This window comes from Phragmites australis, chromosome 19 (assembly GCF_958298935.1).
Source record: "Phragmites australis chromosome 19, lpPhrAust1.1, whole genome shotgun sequence".
In the NCBI taxonomy this organism is placed as follows: Eukaryota; Viridiplantae; Streptophyta; class Magnoliopsida; order Poales; family Poaceae; genus Phragmites; species Phragmites australis.
In genome coordinates, this window is record NC_084939.1 from 1,360,847 (window position 1) to 1,376,439 (window position 15,593).

Sequence of the window (15,593 nt, forward strand, 5' to 3'; positions counted from 1 at the left end):
CCTTCACACCCTCCGTCACTCCCCTCTCTTCCCGTCCTTCCTTTTCCATTCCATTTCCCTCCCAAACTCACCCCCCAAAATCTCTACTAGGGTTTGCTCCTCTCAAGTCTCAAGCCGGCGAGGCCCCGATGGAGGAGACGCTCGCCTCCCTGCGCCGCCCGGTAATCACACACTGCGTGGGCTTCCCTTGGACCCTTGGTTTGTTCGGATTCCGGCAAGTTCTTTTTGCTGATTTCTGTGTTTTGCGGTGATGGCTTGTCGGTGCAGAAGCGCGGGCGCCCGCCGCGGCCGCGGGAGGAGGACCACGCGGAGTTCGAAGAGGAGGCCGAGGCGGAAGGGCTTGCGCCGCCCCAATCCAAGCGGAAGCGCGCGGCCTCCGCCGCCGCGGCGGCGGCGCTTGAGGACCAGCCACTCATCGGTTAGTGACCATCTCTCTCTCTCTCCCTCTCTCTCTTCAATTTTTCTGAATTGCGTGGGGTGCCATGGTTGGAAACCTGCTGCTAGGGTTTAGCTTAGCTGGTGGATTCAGGAAAACTAGCCTCCCTTGTGCTGCGATCTAGTTGGCCTTTATGGTTGGGCAAGCGCAGTGCGTTCTTCTATGATCGGGATACGTTAGTCTCATTGCCTCTCAGCATGATGAATTAGTGGTTCCTCTGCTTGGCCTGTGGTTGGGTTAGTTTAATTGTTGAGCTCTCTGGTTGTGGTACCTAGTTGTCTCCATTTGCTAGGCAGTGCCAGTGTTCAATTTGTGGCCTCCTGATTTCAGTACAACTTTTAGTTTGATCCTAGCTGTCTTATCTGCGTATGTACCAAATTTTTTGTATGAAAGCTCCACGAACAACAGCTGTCATTTCCTAATTAGTTTTGGTTTGGTTTCAAACAGGCACGTGCATTGATTAGGCATGATTAAGTGGGTGATCAGTGATCACACTCATAGTTCTCTTTGTAGCATGTTCATAGGAATAGTTTCCGTACATATACCTTTTACTCGTAGTAAAATTAGAATTTGTTGAATGCTGCTTGAATGTGAAAGCATAATAACAGACGGTAGAGAAAACAATAGTGAGGCTTCCTTGGATTGCGTTGGAGACTGGTAGTTAGGATTATGAAGATGTTGACGACACCATCTGGTGTGGGCCTCGCGCTAGTTCTGCCGCTGCTCACCTCAACATGATGCCTGGGGATTGTAAGAAGGTTTCAGCTGAACTGTTAGCTGTTTGCCATTTGAACATTTAATAGAATTAAATTCTCTTTAAGCAAATATATTATCTTTCATCATTGGAAAACGTTCTTAGTTCTAACAATCTTGCAACTTGCAGATATTATCAAACATAATGGCAGGCTGATAAGCCATGCTGTCAAAAAGTTGGTCGAGGATTATGAATCAAAGAAAAATTCTGTGACATTTCAAATATTGACTATGCTGTTTGAGGTAATACTAGCTTCTTAATGTTTTTTTTTTTTTGGTTTGGTTGCCGCAGCATTATTTCGTAAACCTGTGAAACTTATTATGACAGGCTTGTGGTGCCAAGCATGAGATTTATCCAGACTACCTTCATGAGTCAGATGTGGATGAAGTTGTTTTCTCCCTTGTTGAGCTAGCTAGAAAAGTATCCTTTTGTATTAGTTCAGAAGAATGAATGGATAATCATTATCTGTAGTCTTGTAGATCATCCAAAAATCAATCATGTTAGATCATATAGGTTGTCATAACCTCAAAATGAGATGTATGCTTTGTATTGACTAATGATTATTGAGTGAGATTGTTGGACCTTAACGCCAAAATAGGGTCTGGTGGAAGATAATTACAACTCAAAACAGAAGGAACTTAAGAACTTCAAAGAGAACCTGGCTTCTTTTTGGGATAACTTGGTCCTTGAGTGTCAGAATGGCCCATTGTTTGATAATACCTTATTCCAAAAAATAAAGGATTATGTGGTTGCTTTGTCGTGGTAATTTAGCCTCTCCATCCTTGTTGCTTTTCTCTGTCTTGTACGCATGTAAGTAATATGCTGATTTGTTGTCCCTCAGTACTCCTCCAAGGGTGTATCGTCAAACAGCTTCATTAATTGGGCTCCAGCTTGTAACATCATTCATATCTGTTGCTAAGACTCTCAGTGGACAACGTGAGACCACTCAAAGACAGTTGAATGCAGAGAAGAAGAAGCAGAGTGATGGACCACTTGTTGGATCTCTCAACAAAAGATTAGCTCTTACTCATGAAAACATTACTTACTTGGAGGAATTGATGCGGAAGATATTCAGTGGGTGAGATTTCCTTTACAAATCGCTTGCACTTGTACTTTATTGTGCATATTCATTTTTGCAGCACTTTTCAAACTATTTCTTGCGAATAAATTGATGATTTGCCATTGATAAGATTGACACCTTGATTATGATGCTACTAATGTCAATGAAATGTGGGACCATCTGAGTCAATAACTGTGGGCCAGAGTGGCACATAAGCGGAGCCACTTCTTGGCGGTGGCAAAAAATCAATTGGCTCTTATGCCCTTTAGTTGGCTACTCAACTTCTGTTTACAATCTGCAGGTTGTTCATGCACCGTTATCGTGATGTTGAACCTGAGATCCGGATGTCATGCATCAAATCTCTTGGTATTTGGGTTGTCTCATATCCATCACTTTTCTTGCAAGATATTTATCTGAAGTATCTTGGATGGACACTAAATGACAAAGTAACATACATTTTCTAGATCATTTATCCTTTTAAGCTTATTATACCTTCTACTGTGACCAAGAAGTCTTTATTTTGCGCATTTCATTTTTTTAGGATGCTGGAGTTAGAAGAACTTCTGTTCTTGCCTTGCAAAGTCTATATGAAGTGGATGACAACATACCTTCTCTAGGTCTCTTTACTGAGAGGTTTTACAGAAGGATGATCAACCTTGCTGATGATATTGATATTTCTGTAGCTGTGTCAGCTATAGGACTCATCAAGCAATTACTGAGGTGAGTCGACGAGATCTTTTGCCCTTCTTCTCTAGATCACTACAGGGCATACTTGCTTATTTTGCCAGCGGTCCTAAGCAGGCAATGGTTTGAGATGTATAGCATTTAATGTAAGGCTTGCTAGTGAGCTCTTTGTATGTCCTGAAAAAACTAAATTTCATTTGTGCAGTCTGCTTACTCAGTTTTTGGATCTTTTGCATAATGGATTATTATGGAAGACGGTGAAAAAATTCATTAAATTTACATATCAGCAAATGTTACAAAGGAAGCACTGATAATTCATTTCTGGAGCAGGGGAGTGCTGCCTATTAAACTTGAGTATTACACAATTACTACGCGCCTTTGGACATAATGTTACACATTTCTAGAATTGTTTTCAACATAGATGATTCAAAACTATTTTCAACATTCACTATTTAGAAATATCTGTTAATTGCACCATTATCGAAATATTTTCAACATGCACACGCACGAAGCTTGGGATTTTGAAACAACTAGTACATACCTTGTTGAATAACAATAGCATGATGCGAACGGGTAAGGAGCCCAGTGGCAAAGCTCAGTGGTGGAGCCGAGCCCGCAGGGGTTCGATCCCCCGGCGTCGCATCCCGTGTTGGCCTCCAATGAAGGCCCCGGGTAAAGGGGCCCGGTGTTAAAAAAAATATAACAATAGATGCTTATGGAAAACAGTACATGTAGGTTCAATTCAACACTAATTTTGTTTTGTAGAAAATGAAGTTTAAAGAAACTATTTAGTCTTTTTTAATAACTTACACTGAGAAAACTTTGCTTGTTATATTCAGCATCCACTATCCTATCACTAAAGAAGGCTTTAGAAAAAAAACAAACAAGTTTACTATTATAAAAATCCACATTAATTATTTTGTTCAGAGACCAGTAAGTGCTGTACAGAATGGTAGAAAGAGTTACAGGGACACTAGATAATTGCGATGCTAGTTTAGAGGATAGGGTTAGGATTAAAGCTTGCATCTAAGAGGATACGATAGTGTTGGAGTGATAATGAGTTTAGGTTGGAAAGGAATGGGGGAAGTGATCATCTTGCGCAAGTGAATAAGAGAACAACGTAGCCTTTTTGTGCTTGGAACAGAAAATACATTGTTTTCTTTTGCAGGCATCAACTGTTGAGTGACGACGATTTGGGTCCACTATATGATTTGCTAATTGATGAGCCTCCAATGATTAGGCGTGCAATAGGAGAATTAGTTTATGATCATCTAATAGCACAAAACATCAAGACCTCTCATCCCGGAGCTAGAGGTACTTTCCTATGGAAGTATTATACTTTTGTGCGACCATACATTGCTATCAAACTACTTGGTTAGTTTAATCATAAATTATACTAGCTTATTCCAGACGAGGATGAATCCTCTGAGGTTCACATTGGTCGAATGCTGCAAATCCTAAGGGAATTTACGGATGACCCAGTCCTCAGTTCTTACGTCATTGATGATATTTGGGATGACATGAAGGCCATGAAGGTAGGTATACTCCACAAGTTTATTAACTTTATTTGTTTTGATAGAATTATCATATGTTGCTATCAGTGTCCATTACTGCTACAACCTCAATATTTTGTTTTGTAGGACTGGAGGTGTATGGTCTCCATGCTTCTGGATGAAAATCCGGCGATCGAGCTTACTGACATGGATGGAACAAATCTAGTTTGTATGCTGCGAGCCTCTGCGAAGAAGGCTGTCGGGGAAAGAATAGTTCCTGCAATGGACAACAGGAAGCTGTACTACAATAAAACCCAAAAGGTGTCAATGTCATTTCTTTGGTATCATATATTGCTTCCACGAAATGTCAATGATAGAAGCTTCATTCTTGACTGTTAACATGTGTCACTAATTAATGATGGCGTTGGGCAAGTTAATAATATTTCCTAGTTCCAGCTTGTGAGATATTAAATCTCCAAGATATCGTGCAGAAACTAGGTTCATTTCATTTAATACTAGCAATATCTTATGTTGGCTCCAGAACAACAGATTCCTGACTTACATTAAAAGCCATGCTTTTGTAACTGATATTTAATTATGTAAATTGCACTCCTGAACCTATTTTCTGAACTTCAGAACATCTGCTAGGTTTTCCTTGGCTCGACATGGCTACTTTTAGGGGAGTACACGGGCCAGTTTGTGCTGGTTAGGGTGGGTATGCAACCAACCTAGAGGAGTCCTTGGTTCCAGGTTAGCCAGTTTTGGCTGGGCAAAACAGGTTGGTTGTACTGAACTGCCTGCCTGGCTGGGACAGTTGAATTCGGCTTTTTCAGTGGTGCAAATGGGCCAGCACCTATGCACCATCCAGTTTCCTCCATAACTGCATTTAATCGTTACTTAAAGGCCTATTAGATTTCTTCTCAAAAGAACTACTACATCCGTTCAAAAATGTAAGGCGTATTTTGTTTTGAAAAAGTCATCAAAGGTAAACTTTGACCATTAATTTCTATTATAATATGTTGTCAATTGCTATAAAATCAATCATATTAAAAGTATTTTAAAATACAAACCTATTGAAACAAAATTTGTATACTAAACATGCATATAATTTAACTAATTGTTGGTCAAAACTTATGAAGTTTTTATTTTTTGAAACAAAATACGCCTTACATTCTTGAATGCGAGGGAGTATTAGATTAGCCAATTAATAGCTCTGGCCTCTCACAGAAAAAAGAATAGTCTATATGTAGTCAACAACAACAACAACAACAAAGCCTTTGTCCCAAGCAAGTTGGGGTAGGCTAGAGATGAAACCCACAAGATCCAACTAAAAAAGACGACGAGAAAATAATAACGATAATAAAGATACTAGTAATAGTAAAAAATAAAGTAATAACGGTACAAGGAGACTGAAGTATAAGTTATGGTTCTGGCACGTGGATTACTAACTTTCACGCACTTCTATCCGTTGATAGTTCTTTGGGGATATTTCATTCCTTCAAGTCTCTCTTTACAGACTCCTCCCATATTAGATTTGGTCGACCCCTGCCTCTCTTCACATTATCAGCGCGTCTCAGTATCCCGCTATGCACAGGTGACTCTGGAGGCCTCCGTTAGATATGCCCAAACCATCTCAATTGATGTTGGACAAATTTTTCTTCAATTGGCGCTACCCCTACCCTATCACATATATCATCATTTCGGATCCGATCCTTTCTTGTATAGCCACAAAATCCATCGCAACATACGTATCTCTGCTACACTTAACTGTTGGATATGCTGCCTTTTAGTTGGCCAACATTTGACGTTATATAATATCACGGGTCGAATCGCCGTTCCGTAGAACTTACCTTTCAGCTTTTGTGACACCCTCGTCACAGAGGATGCCATAAGCTTGGCGCCATTTTATCCATCTGGCTTTGATTCTATGACTAACGTCTTCATTGATATCGCCATCCCTTTGTAGCATCAATTCCAAATATTGAAAGGTATCCTTTTTAGGATCCACCTCTCCACCGAGACTAACACCTTCTCCCTCATGCCTAGTATCACTGAAATCACACTTCATATACTTGGTTTGGTCCTACCAAGTCTAAAACCTTTCGATTCTAAACTATATCTCCACAACTCCAATTTCCTATTAATCCCTATCCTACTCTCGTCAACTAGCATCACATTGTCAGCATAGAGAATGCACCAAGGGATATCTCCTTGAATGTCTCTTGTGACCTCATCCATCACCAAAGCAAATAAATAAGGGCTCAAAGCTGACCCTTGATGTAGTCCTATTTTAAGCGGGAAGTCATCGGTGACACTTTCACTTGTCCGAACACTTGTCACAACGTTATTGTACATATCCTTGTTGAGGGTAATGTACTTTGTTGGGACTTTGTGTTTCTCCAAGGCCCACCACATGACATTTCTCGGTATTTTGTCGAATATGTAGTCACAAGGAGAAAAAGGGAGAGAAAAAAGAAGCAAAAGTATGAAATGCTCCATTTGGAAACGGAAAGCATAAGCAGTCTTTCAACAAAAATTTGATTGACCTTTTGCAGCCCATACGTGATGAAATCACCAGCACCAAGGGTGCCGTCTTCCATCTTGCCCAGTGCCAAGGAAGCTGCTGCCACCACTGGAGATTGTAATTATATGCTGTCATGAAGCCACGACCACCAGAGTAGGCACTAATTGTTGGGGAAGCTGTGCTGTTGGGAACATCAGTGCAGATGTTAAAAGAATTCCCCTAAATAGTAGGGGATGAGTTTTCCCACAAAGTAAGCTTCTCTCACTAGAGAAGCGTGGGTGCCAGAGAAATCATGCTGAGAGGCAATCAAATATAGCTCCATGTGGCTAATTGGGTTGTGTTTGCAAGATGGGATGAGTAAACACATTACCTTATTTATTGAATGCATATTCTTTATCACTGGGAAAATTTCTATTACTTACTAAAAGCATCTAAATCCTATACATCCATCTTAGATTTCTTCTTTGTACCCTTTTCCCTTGAATTATTCATCTTGTATCTGTGATGATCTTTAAATTTCTTGATCAACTCTCGATTAAATGTTGCTCATGTCTATTTGGTGTTTATCAATGCTTATTTTTCTTGAACAATTGACATTGTTCAATTGTTTCTTGCATTATTGCTGATGCATAAAAGCTTTACAGGAAGTACTGGAAAATAGTAAACGTGAAATAACAACTGCCTTGCTGACGAGGTATCCACAGCTTCTAAGAAAATACATGTCTGACAAAGCTAAGATATCACCCCTAGTTGATATGATGATTCTTTTGAAACTTGAGATGTACTCATACAAAAGACAAGAGAAGGTCAGTTGCAAAAGCCATTTTGTGTTCTTCTGCATATACTTTTGCTTATAACTTGTTAAAAGATTTCATGTGTATCTTGGTTTAGCATTTCAAGGCTGCCATAGATCTCATCTTTGATGTCTTCTTCAAACATGGTGAGAAGGATACCCTGAGATCTTGCATCAAGGCAATTACTTTCTGTTGCACTGAGTGCCAGGCTGATCTTAAAGATTATGCTGAAAATAAACTTAAGAATCTTGAGGATGAATTGGTTTTGAAAGTAAAAAATGCAATCAAGGAAGTTGAGGTATGTCTTATTCATGTTTTTTGTTTCTCTACTGAAGCCATGAAGATAATATGGTGCAATTACCATTACAGGCAGGCGATGATGAATACTCCCTCTTAGTTAATTTGAAGCGACTTTATGAACTTCAGCTGTCAAAGCCTGTTAAAAATGACGGTTTATTTGAGGATATGTACCGAATTCTCAGTCATCTAAGAGAGATGGATAATGAGGTATCAACCCTCTTTCATTTTATTAGCACTTTAATCTGCTCTGCGGAATCAACTGTTGATAACATACTGAGCTACTAGTTTACTCATTTTAGGTAAAGAGCTTTCTCCTCATCAATATGCACCTTCAAGTAGCATGGTGCCTGCATGCAATTGATGGTGAAAACCCATCTGAAACATCTATCGATGAACTTTTATCCAAGCAAAGCTCTCTTTTCGAACAACTCTATTATTATTTGGTGGTTTTGCCTACTTACCAGAAAGAGGGAAGGAGCACCACTGTACTCTCTTGCAGGGTGAGTCTTCTGAACTAAAAAGTAAGAAACAGAGGAATATATTTTTTTGTTTAATGTGGTGTGCCTTTTAGCCTACCCCAAATGCTTGGGACAGAAGGCTTTGCTGTTGCTGTTTTTTTTTTCCTCGAACACGTAGGAGAGCTGCGTATCATTGTTTGCTGTTGCTGTTGTAATGTTGGTATGCCTCCTTGGATGAGTACCTTGATTACATTGAACTGACTTGTTATTTTGTTTTTTTAGGTCTGCATCATTACTGCAGAGATGTGGTGCTTGTTTAAGAAATCAAAGTATTCTTCAACAAGACTAGAAAGTTTGGGTTATCTCCCACAATTAGATATCGTTCAGAAGTTTTGGAAACTCTGTGAGCAACAGCTCAATATATCAGGTCTTGTTGCACACTCACTTTTCTACTTTAAATGTATATAGATGATAAGTTATCGGATTCCTAAATAGAGCTTTCTCATGATATTAGCAGTTCTAATTTTGTTTTTTCTTGTTTGTTTCTAACAATTGAGATTGGTCAACTGTTTATCCTCAGATGAAACAGAAGATGAAGATGCAAACGAAGAATATATTGAAGACACAAACAGGGATGCTGTCATGATTGCAGCAGCAAAGCTAGTGCTTGCTGATACAGTATCAAAGGTTTGTGCTGCATTTTCTCCCTGTGATTGGTTCTCAAGCTATATTCTTCCAACTACAGTATTGCAGACTAATCATGTGTTCCACCAAATGTGGTTACTTTGAAATCTTATTTTGAGAGACAACTGAAGTTTCAACATTCCTTTTTGTCACAGGGTTATCTTGGCCCTGAGATTGTTTCTCACTATGTATCTCATGGAGCAAGTACAATGGAGATAATCAAACATCTAATTGCCTCACTAAAGAAAAACGGAATCTTTGACATTGCTTCTCTGTTTTTTGAGGCATTGAGAAGGGTAAATTGTAACACCCTACTTTCAACTGAGCCTAATCATCTGAAAATAGGAAATTTTGGCAGAATTTCCTCTGTAGAGTGGTATAACTGACCACAACATAAGATCTCAGGCAGCCAAAAACAGATATAACCAACATTTATATATCACCTTCACGACGCTACCAGCGTCTCACCACAACATATACCAAAACAAACGACAACTCATCAACAAAGCTCAACTCAAACACCGGGAGACTATCGGCTTTGTGATGAGGGCGTGCGTGCAACTACCAAAAACCATCCCCCGACATGCACGTCAGCAATCAAACATACCTGTAAAAGATTTGACAGGGGGGTGAGACGAGCTCAGCAAGTAACAGCTATGTATATAAACACATCTCACTTCATTTTGAAAGCATTTAGGAGTAAAACGTTCTTCCTCCAGCAATCCGAACAAACCCCATGGTTTTAAAGCGATTATTATTTCAGAATTTTTGTCGATACAGTAACGACAAACTTCAACCCCAGTCTCCCACAAAATATGGCATTCAACTCCCAGAAAGCTGAATTCTCCAAATATCATAAAAAAAATGTATGAATGCCATGATGCAACTCCATTTGAGAGTTGGACGATGCCAACATCTCATGCAACTCCATGTACCGGTACGAATCACGCACGATGGCAGTGATCGGCCTTTATCACCATATGAAGTGCACAAATGCATATGTATGCATGTGAATTGACGTTAATTCTTTATTTCTTTTTGAATAGCTCATGATGAAAACCACAATTGATTCATGAAGACAAACTGATTTCATGAAGATAAAGGTACAGTCCAGATTAATAAGAAAAACATTGATTTAAATAATTCAAAAGCAACGACATCCATAATTTAAATGGATTTGAAAATAAAACCATATACTTCAATTTCTGTTTGCAAAAGAAGTAAGACATGAATATAAACATAGCATAGAACCACACCCCCAAGTTACTTGCCTTTTACCAAAAGCGATGAAGCAAAAGCAATCACGGACGCCCAGAAGAGGTACCACCTGTACAGGTATGTTATTAGCACTAAAACACATTTGAAGCACATAAAATATGAAACGTCAACCCTACGTCGGGTAATGTCGCGTCTACGCCGACATTTAAGACAACTGAACAGAGAGCTGTATCGCATGAAATGATACACTATTTCCAATTTAGGGTTGAACTAAAATCCTCATTACTTGGATTGCACTTCGATGAACTGAATACTGCAACTCAAATGTCGTATCTTCGAGTCAACCTCGGTTATAAAAAAGAATCGAACTATCGATCACATGAAATGATACGACACGAATTAACTGATTGATTTAATCCAACCACAAACGTCCAGAAATTACCGAGAATTCGCCTTCGAAAGTTTGACGACGAATCCGACGAAATTCCAAAATTTCCAACTTTTTCCCCCTTTTTTCCTCTTTTCTTTTTTTTTCTTCCTTTTCTTTTCTTCTCTTTTCTTTCCTTTTATTTTTCTTCCTTCTTCCTGGCTTTTTCCTTTGCCTGGCGCTGGCCGCTTCGGCCGGCGGGGCTCTGGCCGCCCGGCAGAACAGAGAGAGAGGGGGGGAGGCAGCCGGCGGCGGGGCCGGTGGTGGCCGGCGGCAGCAGCGTCGGCCGGCGGCGGCGGGCGCACGGCGGACGGCGAGCTGCGGCGGAGGGCTGCGGCGGCGCCGAAGCAGGCGGCCGGCGCGGCAGCAGGAGCTGGCGCACGGTGGCCGGCGGCGGGCTGCGACAGCCGGAGCAGGCAGCCGGCGCGGCAGCTGGGCGCGGCTCGGCAGGAGAGAGAGAGAGTGTTCGTGAGAGAGAGAGACAAACGAGAGAGAGAGTCACGGCTCGAATACTCTGGATGGGTCGGGGTGACGACCGACCCATCCGGCTTTATCCTCTTTTTTTATTTTTTTTTCCAAAACAACGGACGGTCTAAATTTATTGGGCTCGCTACGGGTTCCAGAGTGCCCGGAACGGACATATGAATAGCAAAATGGGTTCTTCTCGACGAGATGAACGCAACCGCGGTCTCCGATCGGTCATCCGAGCGACGGATTAAAAAGTCAAAGATCTGGTCAACCTCTCTCTTTTTTTTTCTTTTTCAAACTTCAGTATTACATAAATATTTTGTCATTTCAATGCATACAATGTTATTCATAATCCGTGTGAGGCTGATATTAATTATTAATAATGTGTCTTCTCTGCATGAGTAGTCATTTTTGTTTTGTTGTATAATCAGTAGCACTTCCCACTTCCCAGAATAAATATTACATAATAACAATATCAGAAAATCCGTCCCTTCCGGCACTGTCAGGGACATACATTAGTGATTGAAACTTTACTGATTGTAAGCCAGGTAAACTTGGGGATGTACATTGGTGATTGGAAATTAACTCATCTAAACCAGGAAAACAGAAGAATGGAACCAAGAAACAAGTCGATCTCTCACTAAAATTGTTGTGTTGATTGTCTATGAGCCTATGAGGTACTTCCTGCAGTAAAAAAATAACTGACACCCAATGTTTGCAGCCAAACTGTATTAATTTTCACCAAATATATTGACTAGAATATGTAGTTCGGATATATGAAAATGATATGTGTAAATATTTGATGAGGCGCACACTTCAACTTTTGTGGAATATACAAAAAAAATAGTTGTAAAGTTTCATCTTATTGATTTGTTATTTGCATATGCCTCCATTGTCTCGTTATTGTCACTGGAGGGAGTATTTACTCTTGTTTCATCTTTTACAATGTTTTAGATATTTGCTGAAATGAATTTATGAATGTTACAGGCTAACAGAGGTTGACTTTAGCTCGCTTTTGCATTTGTTACTTTATCTTCTGTTAACTGATGTTTTTGAACTGTGATTGTTCTTGTGTAAATCATTCTTTATTTTGCATCCAAATAGGCGTATGAACGGTACACAGCCCATGTTCAGGACGAGGAAAATGAAACCCTGATAGGCAAGTCTTATTCAGAATGTCAAGATCTTGCTAGCCGGCTTGCAGGGTCCTATGTTGGCGCAGCCTGTAACAAAAACAAGTCTGAGATCTTGAAGATTATCCGAGATGGTGTTCATTTTGCCTTTGCAGACCTTCCAAAGCAATTATCATTCCTCGAGGCTGCTCTTGTACCATTTGTTTCTAAACTTCCCTCGTCAGATATACCAGATATGTATGTCATTAACTGTATATGTTTTTCGGTTCTCCCCTTGATTTTTATTCTTAACTTTTGAGTTATCGTTTTGCATGTAGCCTGGCGGATGTAGAGAGGAGGACTCAAGATACCGATATGAATGGAGATCAAAGTGCTTGGCGTCCATATTTTACCTTTGTAGAACACCTGCGTCAGAGACATGAGAAGAATGAGGTTTTCCAGGGTGCGTTGAACTCCCTCTCTTTGTGAACTGTGCCTCTTTTGTTCCAAAACAGAGCAATGCTTTATTCTAGAAAGTGTGGTTGATTCTCTTGTTCTGGATCCAGAGGAAAAACCTGTAAGGCGTAGGGGCCGCCCAAGAAAGGTTAGAGATGTACCTGGGAAGAAACTTTTTGATGGACACAACTCTAGTGACGAAGAGTCTATTAGTGCCTCTGACCATCAGGGTCATGGCGAAGATGACACCGACAATGACGCAGATCAGCCCTTGATCAACACGGTTAGGTCTTCTGCATCTAAGCTAAGATCACTAAAGTTGTCTCAACAGGGAACAAGCGGTCACAAAGGAGCTCCTGGGCCATCAGGTAAACTTGAGGATTTCGCTCGCACCAAATTTCTTAGGATGTCCTGACAAAGCTGCAGGAGAAGGCGTAGTCTTCATTCCGCCTTTACCTTCCTAATCAGAGCATGTAATTTCAGGAAGCAATAGCTGAGGGGACGCGCTAACTCAAGTTTCATCACTTATGACGACATTCAGACTCGAATCAATCCAAGTGATCAGGGGACCGACACTAGCCAATTCTCATGAGGACCGTAGACCATGTGGGGCAGCAGTCTTCATCTGCAGGTTAACTGCTTTTTTTTAACTGTTTAGGCGTTGTAGATGACTGTACCTAGGTGCCCACTCCCTCTGCACACCATGTGTTAGGTGTTCCTTCGGTTCTATTCCTTCTCATGTATATTATCATGCGTAAGTTAGACTGACTACGTGCTGATTTACAAGGTTACTACTCGGTGTGCACGTATTTTTGTGGTATGAGCATGACTACGTTTCAGATGGAAGTTTTCAGCTGGGAGCCTTGGACGTGCTTCCAGAGTTCCTGCACCGTGCATATATCGACGTTTGACAATACAAAAACACCATCTAGCCGGTTGAAATGAGTCGCTGAAAATACAAATTTGTAGCTGGGACTTGAGGCTCAGAATTGTCGTTTGCTCAAGCTGATATCGCCAAGCTGATTCGAGCTGCTGTCTGATAAAATTAGCGACGCTCGAGTTGGATGTGAGCAGCAAACTCAAGTTCGAGTTTCTTCTAACAAATTTCAAATCTGTCAGGTAGGGCAAAAAGATAACTGTGCCCACGCTACAACAAAATGTCTCGTACCATGTGGTCGGCATATTTTAGTGGTAAAAGTCAACATGTACTTGAAAAAACATGTACTTTCAAATCTGTCAGGCAGAGCAATAAAAATAAATTCCGCTAGAAGGAGGGCTTGAACCTCCGACCTTGTGGTTAACAGCCACACGCTCTAACCAACTGAGCTATTCCAGCAGTTGTTGCTACTTGTTCTTCGCCATATTAGATATAAACATAGCACAAACTCTCTGCCTAGATTGCTAAAAATAATGATTCCAGCAGTTGTTGCTATTTGTTCAACGTAAGAGCAGGAGACATGCGAATTTTCTCGCCTCTGTAGCTGTCGGGTTTCTGTGCTAGTGTGTGTGCCTGCGCCTACTATGCCGTTCACTCCCGGCAGGCAACAGTTGTGAGAGCTCGGCTGCCTCCATTCCATGCTCAGGTCAGGACTCCCTCCCTGCCTTGGCCGTGAACGCCGACGGGTAAAACGCCTCTCATCTGCGAGTTCCTCTCGGCAATGATGCCGTGCTTCTTGGAAAGAGCAGCACGTTGGCCTCGGCGGGCGGCGGCGACATGTGTTGAACACCGGCACAACGTTGCTGCCTCCCGGCGACGTTCTGAACGAAAACACATGGGAAGCTAGTTCGCACAACAGTGAGAAATGCAGAGCGCTATGTCTTCTTTAACTTCTTTTTTCCTCTTCCCTACTTCAGTCAATGAAGTACTCGTAGAAGCCTGTTGCAAAAGCAGATTTGATCAATCGGTCAGTTCATATTCGAGACCAGTTAATTTATGAACTGAAAATAAAGGAGCTTTCGCCTATCATTTTTCAGTCCACGGGGTTTGCTGTTCATCTCTTGTTAACGTTACTAGTACAAAACTACACATGCAAACTGAATGTACACAGATGGTCACATGGATGCAATGCCTTGGTTAGTTGGGACTCGTATCTATGAACGTGGAATTGCTGAGCCTGAGCATATATATGACATCGATTCAGGGGTTGCCTCAGCCCTCAGGGGCAAAATGAGTACTGATTTGAGACTTTTTGTTCAGTGAGTTATTGGAGAAAAACAAAAGCCTGATACAATTCCATCTGTACATCATGTGAGAAGAATTATGGATGTCGATTCTGTGCTCAGCAAGTGATTTTCACTGCTGAACAGGGACCTCTGACCTGGGCATGGAAAGCTGGTAAGAGGCAGAGCGGAGGCTGCTGTTGCTTTGACAAGCTGTGAAGAGATACCATTGTATCAGTGGGCTGAATATTACGGGATACGTTGGATCGTGGGTTCATCATCCACCACTTGATGGAAGAGCCGTATTACAAAATTTCATCATTATATTTAAAACGTGAATATTTGCTTAGTATTCGGATACTAGATGCCACATATGCCACTTCCAAATGTTGCTAATTGGTGGAGTTACATCCAGAATATTGAAAACGTGAATATTTGCTCTAGTATTCGGATACTTGGTGCCTCTTTGCACGCTAACCCTGTGCCTCTCACAGATATGGTGGAGATTTAGTCTTTGGATAGTCGGTTGGTGAGCTGAGCTTGAGGTGCTCAAGGGTGAGCGTCG

At 41.1% G+C, this 15,593-nt stretch overlaps 1 protein-coding gene and 1 non-coding gene across 2 annotated transcripts; one reads left to right on the forward strand and one right to left on the reverse strand.

The window, feature by feature from the left end:
• On the forward strand, positions 1 to 13,714 carry LOC133899957 (sister-chromatid cohesion protein 3-like). Its single transcript, XM_062341005.1, has 22 exons — positions 1 to 161; positions 268 to 418; positions 1,320 to 1,432; positions 1,518 to 1,610; positions 1,789 to 1,952; positions 2,032 to 2,268; positions 2,552 to 2,696; positions 2,792 to 2,970; positions 4,103 to 4,248; positions 4,345 to 4,469; positions 4,575 to 4,748; positions 7,596 to 7,757; positions 7,843 to 8,043; positions 8,115 to 8,252; positions 8,345 to 8,545; positions 8,786 to 8,930; positions 9,084 to 9,190; positions 9,343 to 9,483; positions 12,405 to 12,670; positions 12,751 to 12,875; positions 12,979 to 13,236; positions 13,352 to 13,714. Exons 1-22 carry the CDS (start codon positions 129 to 131, stop codon positions 13,363 to 13,365), a joined length of 3,318 nt encoding a protein of 1,105 aa, XP_062196989.1. The 5' UTR covers positions 1 to 128; the 3' UTR covers positions 13,366 to 13,714.
• Positions 13,715 to 14,130: 416 nt separating this feature from the next.
• TRNAN-GUU (transfer RNA asparagine (anticodon GUU)) lies at positions 14,131 to 14,204 on the reverse strand. The gene has a single exon. It is a non-coding gene; the product is annotated as a tRNA-Asn (tRNA).
• Between the last annotated feature and the right edge of the window lie 1,389 nt (positions 14,205 to 15,593).

Excerpts from the sequence above, each read along its gene's own strand:
- LOC133899957 (XM_062341005.1), top strand. The coding sequence starts at position 129 with ATGGAGGAGACGCTCGCCTCCCTGCGCCGCCCG. Across the intron at positions 1,953-2,031 it reads TATGTGGTTGCTTTGTCGTG|TACTCCTCCAAGGGTGTATC; the intron begins GTAATTTAGCCT and ends GTTGTCCCTCAG. Across the intron at positions 8,253-8,344 it reads TAAGAGAGATGGATAATGAG|GTAAAGAGCTTTCTCCTCAT; the intron begins GTATCAACCCTC and ends TACTCATTTTAG.